This window comes from Ictidomys tridecemlineatus, chromosome 6, assembly GCF_052094955.1.
Source record: "Ictidomys tridecemlineatus isolate mIctTri1 chromosome 6, mIctTri1.hap1, whole genome shotgun sequence".
Lineage (NCBI taxonomy): Eukaryota > Metazoa > Chordata > Mammalia > Rodentia > Sciuridae > Ictidomys > Ictidomys tridecemlineatus.
Window position 1 is genome coordinate 174074052 of NC_135482.1, and position 18547 is coordinate 174092598.

Below are 18547 nucleotides of genomic sequence, written 5' to 3' on the forward strand. Positions count from 1 at the left end.
TGGGGAAGGTTCACATTGATACTGATGGTGCCAAGTTATCTTTTTCTGCACCCTGATAAAATCTCTACCACATTTCCCACTTTATGCTAAGATCCTTTCAGGATCAAAGAGTTTTAATGGTTTATATTTCCATAATATCATTACATAAGTGACCATTTTCCTTTTAACCAGAGCCTCTATGAAACTAGAAATAGATCTTATAACCAAGGGTAACAGGCAAGGCAGGAGAAGGTAGACCCCTTAACATAAAAACCACAATACTTATGAGACTCTTGAATTCCCCCCCCAAAGTTGAAAACCATCCTCCAAATAATTCCCTGGGATTCTAACCTTTCACAGGTCTGGACTGAGATGTGGGTGACCTTTTTATCCAACCTGCAGGTTCCTGAGATAGTTTCCTAGTAGGAGAAATGGTTATGATCAAGTAGGGTTGTGGCTACAACTTGGCCTGTTGAGTCATATGAAGCCATGGGTCACAGGGTAAGAGACTCAAGTCCACAATCCGGAGCCAGATCAAATACAACCAAGAGTAACAAAGCATCTTGTCAAAAGGAGGTGAGAGACTGCTAATAGAAGCTTTTCAACCCGGTGCCAGCTGGCTGGAGCAGTTGCTGTTGATCCTACAGTGGAAACTAAGGTTAAGAGTGTGGCAACAGAGAGAAATAAAGTGGCGGGGGTGGGGCGGGGGGCAGAACCAAGGCCTCCCTGTACATAGAAAATAAGACTTGTCCATTTATCCCAGCCAGCGGTTGATTCCTCAGGCTTCTGCCATGCATAGATTAGTCAGCTTCCGAAGTGACTAAAGCAGGGCTGTAGTCCTTGGGAGCCTCTCCGGGTGTAGCTTGCTCGTTTTGGATGGTCAACTTACATGGTGTAGCTGGACTGGGAAGGTACTCCCAATCATAAGGTTGGTTGCACTCTGCTGTGATGAGTCCAAGAGGCCACACTGGCCACTTTTACTGCAGTAGGGGTGGACAAAATGATGGTGAGCAGACTCCTCCCAAGAGGCTTTAGGGGTTGGACATTCCACTCTTTTACCCAAATAGCATCTCCTGGTTTAAACAGTAGGCATCTGTGGTCAGGCTCACAAGTAGCTTTTCCCTAACCCAATGGTGTATAGTGGTCAAGGCTGAATCTAGAGCCTGCCTCTGCTACCTCAGAGTAATGTGTTCCAATATTTAAAAGAGCTTCTTGTATACCTCTTATACTAGGAGGAGGAGGTCCATAAAGAATCTGATAAGTGGAGAATCCTGAGTATCTAGTATGGCTAGACCTAAGAATTAACAAGATAATTGACAACACTTGATCCAGTGAGGGTGAGTTTCCTGACACAGTTTGCTCAGTTGTAACTTCCAGGTGATCTCCAACCCCTTTGCACCAGTTGTACCTCCTTAGCCATGAACACCAGCCCATGTATGGCTATACTTGGGTTATAATTTTCCTACCAGGTGTTTAAGACCAAGTCGGTCAGAATTGACCTTGTTCCTATCTACTGTTAAAAATCAGCTGAGATTCCTCTGGGGGTTACTCTTTGGGATGAGTGAGAAGCCTCTGACCTCCTCTAGTTTCTTCTACCAGTGTGCCATCTGCCAGAATAGGTGAGGGTCTTGCTGACTACATTTGGCTTCCCTTGGAAACTTTGGGACATGCCCCTCTCCAATGACCCTCTTCTTTGCAGCATGTGCATTGGTTGGCTACTTGTTCTCTAGGGTCCTCTCAGTCTCCCTGATGAGGAGTTCAGAGTGACTCACCAGAAGTGCAAGGCCAATATCAATTAACACAATATATCATTTTATTGGGAACATGAATAATAATAATAATAATAATAATAATAATAGGGTCTCATTGTTCTAGGTTCTGGTTGACTTAAAGGGAAAGTGCCAAAATATTGGCTATTTTTTTTCTTGACCTTTATTTCATTAACTTTAGTCTCCAATTTTGGTTTTAAACACCTAGCAGGCCAATTTTACCAGTCCTAGAGTAGGAGTACTATTAATGTCTATAATTTTATAGTTACTTAACATTTCCATTTAATAGGGGCTAGTGTTAGTGCTAGAAGTGAGCCTTATATCCTATCTGTCCTATAGGTGATAGCTTTTTGTCTCAAATAATTCAGATTGTTATATTAAAAGTTGTACTTCTGTAAACCACTAACAGCAGTTATAAAGTTTACAAGGAAAATACATAAAAATTGACAAGAACAAAAACATGTAGTTTGTATAATAGCTATAAACCAAGAAGCATAATTTTTATAATCTCAAACCTTTACTTAGTTATATATTACATCCCTTATTTATTTTGAGATCACAGTAATCTTAACAACAAAAAATCTATCTTTTGAACTTAACTTTAAATAAAGTTAAATTTAGCCCTCTTTGGAGTTGTTCTAACATGGAATAAGGTAAGAGGCAGAGTCTTAACACAGATGAGGTGGCCTCTTGACAAGAAAAGTGTTTTATCTCTTAGATGTCATTTTATAAAGTTTTTGTATATTATTTCCTGAGATTATATGAATATCAATTAACACAATGTATCATCTTATCAGGAACATGAATAATAATAATATTTTTTTAAAAAAGCAATTAGAGAGCTCCCAACTTTCTTTTTGGGAAAAGTGGCAAAATGACTTATGTTTCATACTGTCAACAATTAAACAAACCAGGCTCTCCTTATTATCATCTAAAAATACATTAAATTCCCATCCCAGTGTAAGGATTATCAGAAAATTATATACATGTATAATTATTATGATAGTCATTTTTATCTGACTATAAAATAGTAACTGATATAAATAAATAAATAAATAAATTTGTTATTTTTTAAATAAGCCTAAAATAAACTATTTTTGTAGACTTTATTTTGGAGAACACCAGCTTAGTAAAATTCTGTAAAAAAGACTTGTATACTTGGAGGACATAAATATATCTGATATATAAAGAAGCTAGTAACAGAATCACAATTACATTGATGTCCTCAGATTAACCAAGTTTAAGCTTAAAAAAATAGAATGTTCAATGTAGTGTAATAATCTAAAAATTAGTTCTATATTCAATTTGATTTGTACAACCCTTAATTCCTCTAAGACTATCTCTCCTAAATAATAGAACCTAAAAGACATAAAAAATTATCCTGCTAGATAAGACCAGACCAATGTTTTAAGAAACTCTTGTTACTTTAACACATACAGAATTAAATTCTGGTTTTTGTTAGCACATTAATATTTGACCTCAGGAAAAACCCTTAAATACATTAACTGATCATGTTCATAACAGCCAACTTAACCACACCCAATTTTTTTGAGATTCATCCTCCAAAATCCTTGCATAACTTACTTGGACATTTTATGACTTGTTTATTTCACCATATGAAATATTTTTTCCTCCAGAAACATTTTTACATTAAAATATATTTCCATACCTTTTATATCTTTTTAGTTGCTGACTCTTAAATTTACCTTTTGGAACAATCCTTATGAAATTTCTAAATTTAGACAAATTACTCCATTTTAATAGCATGAAATTCTTTATATGCTTTTTGCAGTACTTTAATTAAACACAGCTGAAACCTTTTGTTCTCTTTGCACATAGAATTACATGTATTAGAATCTTATCCTTTAGTAACCTTGCTTTAGTGAAGATGCAGAAACAAAGCAATATGAAATTCCCCCTTTTTTTCATTTACCAATTTATAAAAACAATATAATACTAAAGTATATATTATCTTATGGAATTTAAGAAGAGTACCTGAATTAATATTTAGCAATTGATGTTTTACTATTTTAATTTTGAAAATTGATCAAATGTCTCCTCTAACAAACACATTTATGAAAACTAATCCCATTTATGTTTAATCTAGTTTATTCATTTTTAATTGTTAACTTTAGGTTACTCATGAAAACCAAGCTATGAGACAAGTGTAGTTTACAGGTACATGCCATCAGTTTCTGCTAAAGAAAAATTCTAGAAGCAATGGATATTATACTTTAAACATCTTATAGAAAGCAACACTATTGATTGCTTGATCACCTAGAAAAACATGTGGGTTAGTAATCTTAAAGACATCTTTATTCTTATCTGTTTAGCCAATTTAAATTGAACTTTTTCTGAAACGTTTAAGTCATGTGAACTAAAAAACATTTGGATCCATTTACTAAATTTATGAGTACTCATTTAGCTATAAACCAATTTTGATACCATGTACATGATAGATATTATATAGAGACACAACATATAGTACACAGATGCACAGAAATAAACATAAAAACTAACAGGAAACAAAGATTTTACAGCTTCTCCTTGAATAATTGATCTCTGAATAAAGACAGAAGAAGGAAAGACAAAGGACTAAAAACTCAAGTTGGACAAAACAAGACTGATCGGAGCAAAACACTATAAATTTAGATGCACAGGACCAAGTGTGAATGCAACACAGAAACCATGAGCTCAAGACAGAGGTTTTGAAGGAAAAAATGATATGGCCATAATTACTCCCAACCTGCCTTTGTTGTTCTCCAATTCATTTCTAGCTCCTCCCCCAGAAAATAAAATCTGAATATCCTTTTGGCATTGTTTGAACTCCTTCCTTAACTTGGATAGTAAAGGAGACAGAGCAGTGGAGAAGCGGGAGCCACTGCAGCTGGCTCAGATATCCGCTCTGCCCGACTGTTGGCATCATTTCCAGAGGCAGAAGTCGGGGAGTCTGGGCCTTGAGGAGGCCTAAAGTTTGAGCCAGAAATAGTGAAGGCTTTAGGATAGCTTCCTGAGTCCAAATAAAACAACAGTGTCTATCATATCATGGCTTCTTTTTCCTTTTTATCTTAGGACTCTTTTTAATATTTTAACTTAAGCCCCAGAGAGCTATCTGGGGGTTTTTCAGTGTTTTTCCCCCTGACAGCATCCTCTTTCTCTAGACTAGAGTTTTTTGGTTTTTTTGATTTAATGTAAAGGTGCAACCATCCACCACCACCACCACACCACCAAACTGGTGGTTTCTTGCACTTTTTCCCATGCCGCTCTCCTGCTTATAGTCCTGTGTTTCTGAGTCATGGCTCAATCCCACCTTGTGCCCAACTGCAGCAATGAGGAAAACACTCCAGGAGGTAGAGCATCCCTGATATTCCTGGGCCCATCAGACTCTCCTATCAGGCATTTCCAGAAAATTGCAGAGCTAACCTCTGTGGCTTGGGGCAACACCTAAATTGTTCGAAGGCAGAATGCAGACCTCCTGAGCATCCTTAAAATGTCCAGGACCTGGTCTACCTGGCCTTTCCAGATCCCCTCCATTTGCCTCTCCTATTTTCTAGCATTAGGAAGGAACTTGGCAGAATCCCAGAGCACAAGAACAGATAAAACAGCCATTTATGTCCCACAGCAGCTTGGATTTAAAAGTGACACTTTTTCTCCTCTCTGATCTCAAACTAATTTGGGCACCTGCTCATGTAGCTCTTTACCTAGTGATCCCTCAGAGGGCCACTTACTCCAAATGAAGGCCAATCTATTTCACAGAAGGTCTGAAGTTCTCCAGGAGTCAATTTAGTTCCATAATCTCCAGAGTATCCCCCCCCCTTAAATTCTTTACCGTACACTCTAGGAGGTGGCCTAACTCTGTTTATCACCCATTTCCTGCCCCCAAAAGATGACAATCACAAGCAAAAAAAAGGGAATGGGGAAGGGGCGAGCAACTGCTCTGTCCATTTCCAGCTGTTTTCCTAGCGGGAATGCCTCTTAACATTGGCAGGTCAGCATAAACTCTGGAGCCAGAGCAGGCCGGTAGAGGAGAGTCTGGCGCTGCCCTAAGCCATATGAGGATCCTCTGGGAATCAAGGATCAGGTCTCTCCACTCGCTTCAGGTTCTTCCAATCTCATTTGGTCCCCCCATTTACTCGAATTCAAACATGTCTTCAGCCCTTAGAGTTGCAGTTTCATCTTGCACAATCAACACTACCTGGGCAGTGATCAGTCTCCCTTTCTGCCATTTAGGAGCAGGTCTACCTCTTGAACCCAGGTTCCCACCTGTCCTGTGGGCGTTGCTCCCTGCACTGGTTCCTGGGACCAGGGTTCCTTTTTGCTCCGAGGGTCCTTGCCCTGGCATACCAGGAGGACTTGTCTCCTACGGATCAGTTGGCTGATGCCAGTCAAGGTCACCTCTCCCAGCATGGGGGGCCCACACCCCAGTGACAATCAACATCTTGGAATCCCAGAGGAGCCGCTAAGAAATGTTGCAGAATTCTCTGCTATCCTTTCCTGCGCTCTGAGAAAACCTCTACCACAGCAGGAGAGTCGGAGAGCATTGTTTTCAGACGGGTTTTCTAATTTGCCCAGTGAAGATCCCAGACTTCAGAAAGCTTCCCCATGGTGTCCCCACACCACTCCCGCTCACACCGAGGCCCGGCCCGGCACCCCGTCCTCCCTCCCAGAATCCGAGGAGGGAGGGTGCCAAGTTGGCCACACATCCTAGGGAGCCCGGGCAAGTCCGAGGCCGCGCAGAGGGAGGGACGCCCGGTCGCGGAGTGCGCGCGGGGCAGCTGCCGCCTGGCACCCCACGCGGGCGCAGCCAGGGCGCAGCGCGGACGCTCGGGGCTCGGGACTGGCGAACAGCGGCGGGACTCGGGGGGAGGGGCCGCAGCCAACCTCTTTCAAAGTTTCTCGCAGTTGCACAGCTCCCTCCGCTTCCTGTGGGGGTGGGCGCTGCGCCCCGGCTGCTCGGCCGCCCGCCAGCCCGCCTGTTCCCGGCGGAAGGAGGCGGAGAGACGCGAGTCTGGGGCCCGGCAGGGGCGGCGGGGACCCGGGACAGAAAGGCACCGGGCGGGCACGCCCCGGGTCCCGCCTGGGCGCCGGGAGATGGCGCTGCTGAGAGGCGGCGCGGCGAGGACGGGGCAGCGGGACGCGGAAACCAGCGGGGCAAGGCTGGGCCACCCAGCACCTCCCTCCCGGGGCTCATTCGGGCTCGGGCAGCTGCGCCCGAGAAGCCCCAAGCCTCGCCCGCGCGCGCCCGGGCCGCCCGCTACTTACCAGCGGAGCACGCGAGGAGCGCCAGCAGCGCGGGGGACGCGAGGCGGCGGACACGGAGGGCTGGCGGCTGCATCCCGGTCGCTGGGGCTGAGGGTCCTGCCTGGACGCGGGGACCGAGACGCACTGGGAGCAGAGCTGCGCCGCTGCCGCCGCCCTGCCGCCGCGGCTGACCCTTCTCCACCGGCTCCCCTCCTCCCTTCTCGGGCTCCGCCGCGCCGGCTCCGGCCGCGCCCTCTGGTGGCCGGGAGCGGCAGCACCCCGCTGAGCGCTGCTGCGGCTGTGTCCCCGACGGGCTGCGGGCACGAGGGGCCCCTTTGCTCCACTAGGCGTCTCACCTCTCCTGCCTCTGCTACCGTCCCTTCTCCCCAACAGCCCTCAGACCAGGCCCCTTCCTCTGCCTTCTCGCCCTCGCACACTTAGCCATCCTCTTGCTTGGGTCCCTAACAGTAGGTCACTACTTTCACCCTGTTACACCCAAAGTGAAGGAGGAGGAATCACTTTTTTTCTTTCTTTTCTTCCTTGCTAATGGACTATCTGCTGTTTTAAAAAAAAAAAAAAAAAACAATAATTCAACTCTTAATATTGTTGGCAGCAATGTTGTGCTTCGAAGAAAGTGTTTTTAATCAGATCAACTATTTTACTTAATATGAATAACCTTTTTAAAAATGGAATTGGACCCCTGGCTTGGGCCTGGAGTTTGCTTTTAAAAGATGATTGCGTAAAGGTGATTCTCCGGGACTGTGATTTTAAACGTCCCCCATCATGAAAGAGAAAGGGTTATGATTTTATTCAAAACATCTGCCACAGTCTGGCACTAGCCACTTGTCAAGCAGCAAGGCACGTGCCACACCACCAAGCTCTCCAGGAATTCTCTCAGAGCCCAACTGCCACCACGGGCTCTTCCGGGAGCCTCTCAACAGGTGGTCTTCCCGCCCTTGAGGCCGATTGGCTGGGTCGCATGGGCGGAGCCAAAAGAGTCCCCCAATGAGCAGCTCCGTGGTCTGAAAGGGCGGGGAAATAGCCGAATGAGGCTCACTGCAGAGGAGCCAATCAGCTGAAAGTTTGCTGGGGCCCACTGTGAGCCAATCAGCTGGAATTTTGCTGGGGCCACTTCTGTGGCTCTCAACAAACATCTGATGAAAATAAACTGGAATACAGAGCAGGGGAATGACATCTGTCAGAAAACCTCAATGAGGGAGTCCCTCTGTCTCCAAAGGACTATCAAGTGTCTCCCTTCCCTGCTAGAAGAGTCATAGTCCTAACAGGGGGCTGACCCAGTTATGTTGTATGGTGAACTGAAGAAGGAAAACAGTTACAATGAAGAACTAGGAAACCCCCTTTAACCCTGGGGCCTCCCCCAAACTTTCTCTCATGTGTCTCCAAGTGCACTCCCCTGGCCTATGTTCAGGGGAGTGCACCATAGGGACAGTACCTCCAGGACAGTACCTCCTGGAGGTACTGTCCCTATGGTCATTCATATTTAATCATATGTTTCAGACATCTTCTATGTGTCTGCCACTCCACTAAGTACCTACTAACCCACAAACCTCAACATTCACCCTTGTTCAACATTAATGAGGGCCTGGGCCCCAGGGGTATAAGTAGGATGTGAGGGAGATAAAGAAGTAGGTGGTAAATGAATGTTTGTTGAGGTGAACCCATAAGCTTGAGTGGCATGAGGGAGTTTAGCTTGAAATTATCATCTCTCCACACAACAGCTGTTGGGTTTTTGTTTGGGTTTGGTTTGTTTCTGAGTTGGGGATCTCTCTAATTTGCCCAGGCTGGTCTTGAACTTCTGGGTTCAAGTGATTCTTCCACCTTAGCCTCCCACATACTCATACCACAGGCACACACTGCTACCAGCTTTTTGAAAAGGAAATCTGGAGGCAATGAGTTTTTTGTTTATAATGACTCCTTAAAAGTGGGAAGTATTTCCTGTGTTAACTATTTCATGTGAATGCAAGAAGTGACATTCTTTCCCATTCAGCCAAGGTTTGTAGCCCCATGTAAGTAACATTTTGATGGGAGGGAAAAAAAATTATATATGTGTGTGTGTGTGTGTGTGTGTGTGTGTGTGTGTGTGTGTATGTATATATATATATACATATATATATTATATATATAATTTATAGTTATATATAATTTTTTAGTTATAGATAGACACGCTGTGTTAATTTTGTTTATTTTATTTGGTACTGAAGATTGAACCCCAGTGTCTCACATGTGCCAGGCAAGTTTTCTACCACTGAGCCAAAAATCTCAGCCCTCCATTTTGTTTTTTAGTGAAGCTTTGGTCCTTTTTTTCCTTCTTGAGAAGTGGCAGAGAAAATTCTAAAACTCAATTTGCCTAGTTCAGAGTTCTAGTTTGTTTCCAACCTCAAAGTGGTTGAGCTTTCATCTGAGGAAATATCCCTTGCCTACGTTAGATACTAAACATCTAACCAAGATGTGTTTAGGTAGACACAGAAGCCTGAAAGTAAAGCCAATCTAAACGCCTATTCTGTGTTTGGTAGCAAGTAACTCTGGGAACTTAATGTTTTCATCAATATTCATCAAGATTCAGTATCATTATGTTCTAGAACAAGGTGTGGGAAATTGGGCTCTAAGGACAACAGAGAGCACATTCTTTAAGTAATAAACTTACCCTGTGTTCTCCCCTTCCACAGTAGACATTGATAAACGGCACATTAGGAAGCTCTGTAACTCATGTTGGAGAAAGGATCACTTCCCAGTTACTCTAGGCATATGATAAATGGACGTGCTGGGAGTTCTCTCCCCTATCACAAGTTAAGAAGGGAGTTTCCTGGAGCAAACATGCTCATGAGAACATTAACAGATACACAATAAGGCTCTGCTTGCCTGTAACTCCCAACTGTGAAGGGACAACTTTCAGCAGGAAAAACTAAATCCCATCAATTCTTAAGTTTGGGAAATGAAGAAGAGCAGACTATAGCTGTCTTCTTGTGGTTTATTCACTTTAATCCCAGGTGTGTCCCCTCTCTGGCTCCTGGGAATACACCACTTCCCAGACAGTGGAGGAAGCAGGCTGCTGCCTCTTTGGGGGAACCCTAAAGTAACATAATCAAATCAGCCTCGCAGCTTTTAAGGTAATTTTATAAATGCAAAAGGAGAACATAAAGACATATTCATTATGTCATTGAGAGCCAAATAATCTAATTATCAAGTTCCATATGGATGGTTTCTGTCTTTATAACAACTTTACTTTGGGTGGGCCCAAAAGGCAGAACTCCAGTCAATCAACTGATGGTGAACTCCTGGTTGACATGCCCATTGACAGGCTGTAGGGCAGGTAGAGAGAAGTGCAAAACATGATACTGAGCCTCAGAACTCATAGTCCATTTGGGGAGACAAAATGTTCATAACTGACTTTTTACTGCTGTGCAGTAAATGCTATAGCACAGGTGGATGGGAACACTTTGGAACACAAAGAAGAAAAATGAGTCTATCAGGTGCTTTGGAATGGATCAGAAAAGTCGAAGTGACATTAGTGCAAGGTCTTCAAGGAGAGATAGTGGGTGTCTGGGCTGAGGAAAAAAAAAAAATGAAGGGATCCAGTTCCAGGCACAGGCCCAGTAAGCACATGGCAAATCAGCCCAAAGCAGCACAGTGGGCTGGAGGAGGGGCAGCAGAGTGGCTTCTTGGTTGGCTCCCACCTGTGACTTGGAAGGAGCACACTGTGCATCCTATTCCCATTCTAACAAAGACTGAGAACTTGGTTCCAACTCTCCCACCCTCTTGGGACCTTGTCACTTAGTTTCAGACTTAAAGCAAATTAGAAATAGAGACATTCCAGGAGAACTATTCTCTTCCCACAGTGGGGAGTGGTTTTATAAATCACAAGTGATCTTGGGGATTGTTTCCCAAATCTAAAATAAGGCCTAGAGTCTGACAGTGGAATATATTGCCTAAAACTGTCTTCCTAGGGCTTAAGATCATGTGGGAGACCAACCTTATACATGACTGAGTACACTCCCTGGCTGGATGCTGAGGCGATCAGTTGCAGAAATGTGGCAGAACTTTTCCCACCCTTCTTGGGTTCCAAGGTCGTTGTCTCATGCATGGGTATATATGGCTATAGCCCCATGGGTGAGGCTTTGCTCACCTGTTCCTTTGTAATATAACCCCTTGCCCTGTTTAGGATAGAATCTTCCATGCAAGTGCCTTGTGTGTGTCCCCTTCTCTTACTGTGCCCTTGGGTGTGGCCTACACAGGTGTCAGTCAACCTGCTGACAATGCACATCATGAAGATACTCAGCCCCCTGAAACCTGACCCCTTGCCTCATTTGAATAGCTTCTCCTCAATAAAAGGGGTCAGCGCATGCTCTTGCTCTCTCTCTTTCTGTGGACTCTTAAGGTCAGAGGAGCCATCATAGCGACCCCAAAGAAAAAGTTATTTGTGTCTCTTGCGTGGTTATTTCATGCTGCCCACTTACCCCAGTTTATCTGGAGTGACCCCTGAGCCTTTTAGCTTCAAGAACAGAAACCCAGCAAGTCATTATGATTCCAGACCCGCAATGCAGAACTTCAACCCTGGGCTAACCATCCCCTCACCCCCAGAATTTGCACCCTGGACAACAGGAGAGTAACTGATCATTTCACCTGATGCATTAACCTTTAAGGAAACAGGGGGATCTTTATCTTCCATAGAGTAAGAGTGAGATAGGAAGAAAAGAGACCAAGCAAAAACTCCTATCACTCCGAGCAAATCCAGGTTCCATAACCTCCTGCAGGTGCTGAGAAAAATAATTTGATGACTTAAAGGAGTATTCTTCAGTGACTTCAAGGAGCTTGGTTCATTTTGTTTCCAAAGCTATTAAGAAATTATAGGCAAAACCCATTGTCGAAACAGATTTTCAACTAAGATTTTTACCCTGAGGCTTAACTGAGGAACTTCCAGACTATCAACCCTGAACCAAGTCCAGGAAATAAAACACAGGTTACACCACCACAGCAGGCCTTCGGGACAAGCCCAGAAACCTGAATTCATCAAAATTTGGTTTTCCATTCTTTGAAAGGCAGTGAATAGTGTGCAGCCCCTCTGTGAGAAGAAACGATCGCCTAGAAGCTTGTGGTCAGAAGTAGATGATCTACTTGGCCATTTTGTTCTCTCCTCTAGAGCCAGGCATCTTCTTGAAGGTAAGAAATCACTCAGAGCAGGTGTATCAACAAAGCCATAGGAAGGAACTGTCTGCATGTGACTTTGTCAAGAAGAGAAGGGTGGGGCATGACCTCTCAACAGCTGACACAAAACCTATGGGCGTTTTTGGTGCTATTGCTAATAAGTAATTATTTATTGTACAACAGTTGCTTTCAGATGTAGGATCCTTGTTAATACACTTAACAAAATAAATAAAAAACTCTTTTTGTATCTCCATGGACAAATGTCACCAAGGAACTGCATGTGTGAGACCTTCCTATGACGCAGGGTTAGGAAGAAATTACACTTTCCCAGGAGCTATTGTGTCGCAGTCTGGCTGCAGCAAAATAACCAGAGGGTGATGAAAAACTTGTGTACATTGATACAGCAGAAGTAGGAGCCATTTATTGTAGGACAACAGAGGTATTTATACATTCCACACAGCTTATCTTAATTAGCATAAACTCGATACAACAGTCAACCAATAACGAATCTCCACACTTAATGGCTTGCTGGGTTACTTCACAAACCACTCCCTCTGGCAAAATGCCAGGTGCCATTCAGACTTGTTTACAGACTCTAACATTTGTCAGGCACCATCCTGACTTGTTTACAGACCTTAACACTATTATGTCTAGTTAGGAGGGCCAACATGTACATAAACATATATGTCCCTGTGTTAATCAGCTTTTCATTGCTGTGATAAAACACCTGAGGAAAATGACTTAAAGGAGGAAAGAGTTATTTTGGCACATAGTTTCAAAGGCTTCATTGATGATTGCTGTCTCTATTGTTTCTGGGTCTATGGCAAGCATCATGGCAAAGACACTCATCTCATAGTGGTTGAGAAGGAGAGAGAGAGAGAGAGAGAGAGAGAGAGAGAGAGAGAGAGAGAGCGAGCGAGTGCAAACACGAAGGATCAAAGACAAGATAAAATCTCTAAAGGCATGAGCCCAAGGAAACACTCCCTTCAACTAGGTCCCACCACCTACAGTTTCTACCACCTCCCCAAAGTAAAAATGACTTCATCAATGGATTAATCCACTGATGGAGTTAGAACCCTCATGATCCAATCCTTTCCTAAAAGCTCCACCTCTGAACATTGCTGCATTGGGTACTGAACCTCAATGAACTTTTGAGAGATGTTTCAGATCCAAACAGCATCAGTGCCCTAAGAAGCCTAGGAACAAGTTAGAAAGTACATCCATCAGAGGGCTAGAGAAGGTAGCAACAGAGAAGGGACAGCTGCAGACAGGCTGCTGGCAGATGGAGAAAGGCATTCCATGCAAAAGGGACAGGTGGGGGTTGGTGTGGAAGCTGGGAGGTGGAATTGTTCAGAGACAGGAAGAGTTCTGGTTGCTGTCCAGGGGGAAGCAGCTTAATCCCCATAGAGGAGGACCTCAGGTGCACAGTCAGCAGACTGATCTTCAGTGTGGGCAGTGAGGGCCGTGGAGAGACAGGGAGGTTTCAGCAGGTAACAACCCATCCTCCACTCCAAGACTGGAGCCCTTGAGGCCTATCTTGTGACCTACCTGTGACCCTCATGGAGAAATAAAGAACATTTCAACACGTGATGAAGTCACAGGATAAGCGCCCAGTTCATGTATGTTGTGATTTAATAAATTAATGGCTAATTTGATGGTAATGTTCTGATAGATTAGAGAGGGGGAACAAAAGAAAAAAGACTGGATTAAAAAAATACAAGAAATGCATGCTCTACTCAGCACTGCTGCATTCTACATTCAAGCCTACTCAACATACAAACATAAAAGAACTGTTCTTATTCCCACTTTACACATTAGTAAGATGAATTTTTTTAAATTTTTATAGTTGTAGACAGGTAGAATGCCTTTATTTTATTTGTTAATTTTTATGTGGTGCTGAGGATCGAACCCGGTGCCTCACACTCATACTAGGCAAGTGCTTTGCCACTGAGCTACAGCCCCAGCCCCCCACTTTACACATTAGTAAACTGAGTTTCAGGCAGGTCAAATACCAACAACCAGAACTGCCTACAGTGGAAATTGTTGCAAGAGGGAATTGGAGGAAAGGATCACCATCAAAGTGCAACAGAGGCCAAACCAATTGTACTTGTGCATCAATACTGGCTGGAGCTAAGAGAGAGATCACAGACGGGGACCGTGAAGCAATTAATTAAAATGGAGATCTGCCAGAGGAAAGGGTTGGTGGAGAAAAATGAAAGATTATTATCTTGACTACTAGAACAAATGATTCCTATACCCTCACAATATCAATAGATTAATAGCCGCAATCTGGGCACCTATTATGTACAGGCCACTGTTCTAAGTGCTTCGCTTGCATTCTTTCCTGTTAGGTAATCTTTCATTTAACTCTCCAAAATAGTTTTATTAGTATCATCCTTATTTTAGCGAGGTCAAGTAGCTTCACTAAGGACTACAATTCTATTAGAGGGTCTCTGAGACTCTCCAGGTTTGCAAGGTCAAAACTGTTTTTATAGCAATACTAAAATGTTTTATGCTTTTTTTCTGTCTGTGAAATTTCTACAAATGGTACAAAAGCAATTATGGATACAAATGCTATCTAGAATCACAGCATTAATCAAGGTAGGACACCAAACCATACCTGCATCAAGGAGAGGGGGTTTACTTAAGAGGGTCCATGATGAAGCAGTGAAAATTTTACTGTTTATTACATCCTAGAATATGTGTCATTTTTTATAATTTACATGATGAATTGAGGGGTAAGCATAAAGGCAATTCTGCATATCATAGTAAGATATTGTGTCAAGAAGAACACACCTGAGTTTGCTTGAGTTGCTAGCCAAACCAGTTGCTTAGTTCAGGGAACACCATGTTTGATTGATAGAAAAGCCAACAAACTATAGTCATTCAGGCTTAGAATGGGGCAAACATTTTCTCAAGTCTAAGGCAAAGTGAGCCTGTCACTTCAAAGAAACAACTGATATAATATGTTGCCAAGGATAAAATTCAAACTTTCACATAAAATTAGAATTTTGAAACATTGTATCTGCTGCTGTGAGCTTAACAGCTTCCAGGATGAATGGTGGTGTTAACAAGTATGGTTTTCCCCCAGATGTTGTGTAAGGAAATGCATCCATATTTGGAAGATCTGCATACTTCAGTGGAATATTGTCCAGATGACCTATGTTGCCAAAGCAGGCATGGGTAAAATTTTCATTCAAAGTTTTAGATAGTGGATTTTAATGTAAGTACAAAAACCAATATGATTTTAGATTCCACATTGCAACAAGCCTTTACTAAACTCTCAATTGTCCCAAATTTTGGGTTAATATCAAAGAATGTCCCCAACTATATGAGAAGACTGTTAAAATATTTTTAACTCCCTTTATGAACTGCTTATTTGCGTGAGGCTGGATTTTCTTCATTTATTTATTATCCCAACAGATAGAATAAAGACACAGATGTGAGAATCCATTAGTCTTCTATTAAACCAGACATTGAAGGAATTTACAAAGGTATAAAACAATGGTGCCATCCTCACTAATTGTTTCCTCTTATAAAATGCAATTTTCATTAAAATACAGCATGTTAATGTTATAGGTTTATTATTAATAATTTTAAATGAGTTAATAAGCATATTGAAATTTTTTTTTATTTCCAACTGAGTATATATTCATAGGCACAGCCCACCTGAGCAAGAGCTCTGTGAAATCCTCATTAATTTTTCAGGGTGTGAAGCGGTGCTAAGGCCAAAAAAAACATTAAAAAGAGCCAGTTCACAACACAGAACTTCTAAATTGTGGAAGCCAAAATGAAAACGCTGATCAATCTGACCCCAGAATCCTTTCTCTTATCCGCCCCACTGGGTCACTCCGTGTCCAATTTCAGATCTATTATATTCCAGGAGCCAGATTTCCAGGAAATCCATTCTGTTTCAGTCACCTAATTAAATCCCCAGTCATTAGAGATTTTAAATAATAAGAATCAGTTGAGGGACAAGTAATACTGTGGCAACAATCCCCAAATTTCCATAGTTTAACATAACAAAGTCTTTCTTGCCAAATCTGCAGCAGGCCTAGGTCACCCTCCAGTCCAGCTGTTCCCCATTGTTAATGAGCAGGCTACTGGCCAATTCACTCAAGTCCTTCACAATCATTGTTGCAGGGGAAGGGTATAGTGGAAAGCCAAACACCAACATCAAAAGTTACCAGCAGAAATGTCACAGGTCACTTCATGTTTCATCAAAAGGTTCAAAGATTGCTATGCTGTGTAGCCCAGAATAGAGGAGAGCTGGCTACTGGTGAACACAATACTGCCAATCACCTTGCTTCTGCCCCCACACCACCCTTTCAATTTGCATTAATCAGCTTTCCATTACTATAACAAAATACTTATGATATCAACTTATAAAGAAGAAAGTTTCAGAGGCTTCAGGCTTTCACCAATTAACTCCATTTCTTTAGGCCTGTGGCAGCACAGTACACCATGATAGGAATGCAGGTTGAAGGCCTGTTTACCTCTCGGTGGGGACACAAAAGGGAGAGACCAGCATCCCACAATCCCCTTCAAGAACACACCCTCACTGACCTAAAACCTCTCTCTAGGCCTCACCTCCCAATAGCTCCAACCCATGGACAAGGCTTTAACACACAGGCCTCTGGGGAACAGTCAACATCCAAATTATAGCACAACCTAAAACTATTTTCCCTCTGAAAAGATTCTATGCTAAATACTGGTGCAGAAAGCAGGGTTGAGAACTTATCATCTACCCTTCAGGACCTCACAGAATATTTGAAAGAATAAAAGGACAAGAATGGCACCTTACTGTTGTACGATTTATCCAGGAGCCACAGAAATAATTAGTCAAGAGAAGTCCAGATGAATTGTTTTGAGTGTTCATGGCAGAAAAGAAAAACTCTGATTTCCATGATCAAGGATGACTTCAGGGGAGAGATGGGATTTGAATAAAGGTCATGAAATGAGGGAAGCATCCAAATTGGCAGAAATGGAAAAGGGGAGGGGGGCTAAGGAGATATAAAGTAAGCAAAAGATTTACAGGATGGCCAATAGACCAGAGTGACGACAATGAAGCATGTTGGGAAAAAGTATTGCACACAAAGACAGCGTCAGGGAAGAGGGGCAGAAAGCTGTCTGGAGAAGATAGTAGCAAGATCAGGAGTGGGGCTCTGGCCCTGGGAGGGACTAAGTCTCCAGGGAGAGAGCATGCAGCCACCTAGGCCCTCAGGGAAGGAGGCCACCCTTGAGAACGTTCTTTTCATCTGAAGGAAATGTTAGGTTTGGAGATACAGCCATTTATTTTAATTGAAGAAGCCAGAGCCAAAACATGCTTTATGTCTTTTTTTTTCCTAAAAATTTATTTTCTTCATAATTTCTCAACTTCAATAACAATAAACGAAAACACAATCTTCAGAAATAGCATTTTACTAGCATTAAGTCAAGTGAATGTTGGAAGTATCTTGCTTAAATTAAATTGTGGTTTTTTTTTTTTTTTTTTTTTTGGCTTTTAAGCAAGAGTAGGCAAATCCTGTTTTGTGTTTCTCTGCTTTGCGCATTGATGTCTACTTCTGGAGGGGACATAAAATAAAAAAGAGGAAGAAAACCTCAAATCTTGAGATGCGTTTTATGTGTTTGTTCAGGGAAGCTGCCATGATTAATTGAAATGACTTGGGGGCCAATAAGGAATAGACATAAACAGAAGGAGAGCAATGGGAATAGAAGGGATAAGATTAACAAGGACAAACATTGCAAGTGCAGAATTTAAAGGACATTTGAATGATTGGAATCAACAGATTCTCCTTTCTATTGTCCCCATGAGATAACAATTCTTAGTTGGTTTAAATAGTTGAAGCAAACCTTAGACTACATACTGCTAGAATCAGGTAGGAAGCTGAAACAAGATTGTGAAGGCCTTGAAGCAAGATTGTGAAGGCCTTGAAGGGCAGGCTTACAAAGCTTTAATTTCTCCTAAAGTGCTATAGTTGCATCTAGAATGCTCCCCCAAATCCCCTTAAAGGCTTAGACCAAAGCCTGAGGTTCTATGAGGAAGTGGTGGTATCTTTAAGGGGTGGGGCCTAGTGGGAGAGCTGTAGGTCTAGGGGTGTATCTTTGAAGGGAATTGTGGGATCCCAGTCTTTTTTGGTCTTTTGCTTCCTGGCCACGAGGTGAGCAGTCTTGTTCCACCACATGTTGCCACCATGATGTGCTGCCTCCACACAGGCCCCAAAGTAAAGGGGCTAATCCATCATGGACCGGAATCTCCAAAATGCTGAGCCAAAAATTAATCTTTTGTTTTTAATTATATATATATATATATATATATTAGTTGTAGTTGGACACAATACCTTTATTTTATTGATTTATTTGTAGTGGTGCTGAGGATTGAACCCAGGGCCTCA

The 18547-nt window shown here is 42.6% G+C and overlaps 1 protein-coding gene across 4 annotated transcripts in view; it reads right to left on the reverse strand.

The window, feature by feature from the left end:
- Window positions 1–7227, reverse strand: part of B3glct (beta 3-glucosyltransferase) — a 104966-nt gene extending 97739 nt beyond the window's left edge. For 2 of the 4 annotated variants that reach the window (XM_078016153.1, XM_078016152.1), the window contains exon 1: window positions 7011–7227. In XM_078016153.1, coding sequence (XP_077872279.1) covers window positions 7011–7083 — 73 coding nt within the window. In that variant the 5' untranslated portion in view covers window positions 7084–7227. Of the gene's footprint in view, window positions 1–6629; window positions 6955–7010 lie in introns of those variants that run through there. The other 2 variants (XM_078016150.1, XM_078016151.1) reach the window with 1 other exon arrangement.
- Window positions 7228–18547: the final 11320 nt, after the last annotated feature.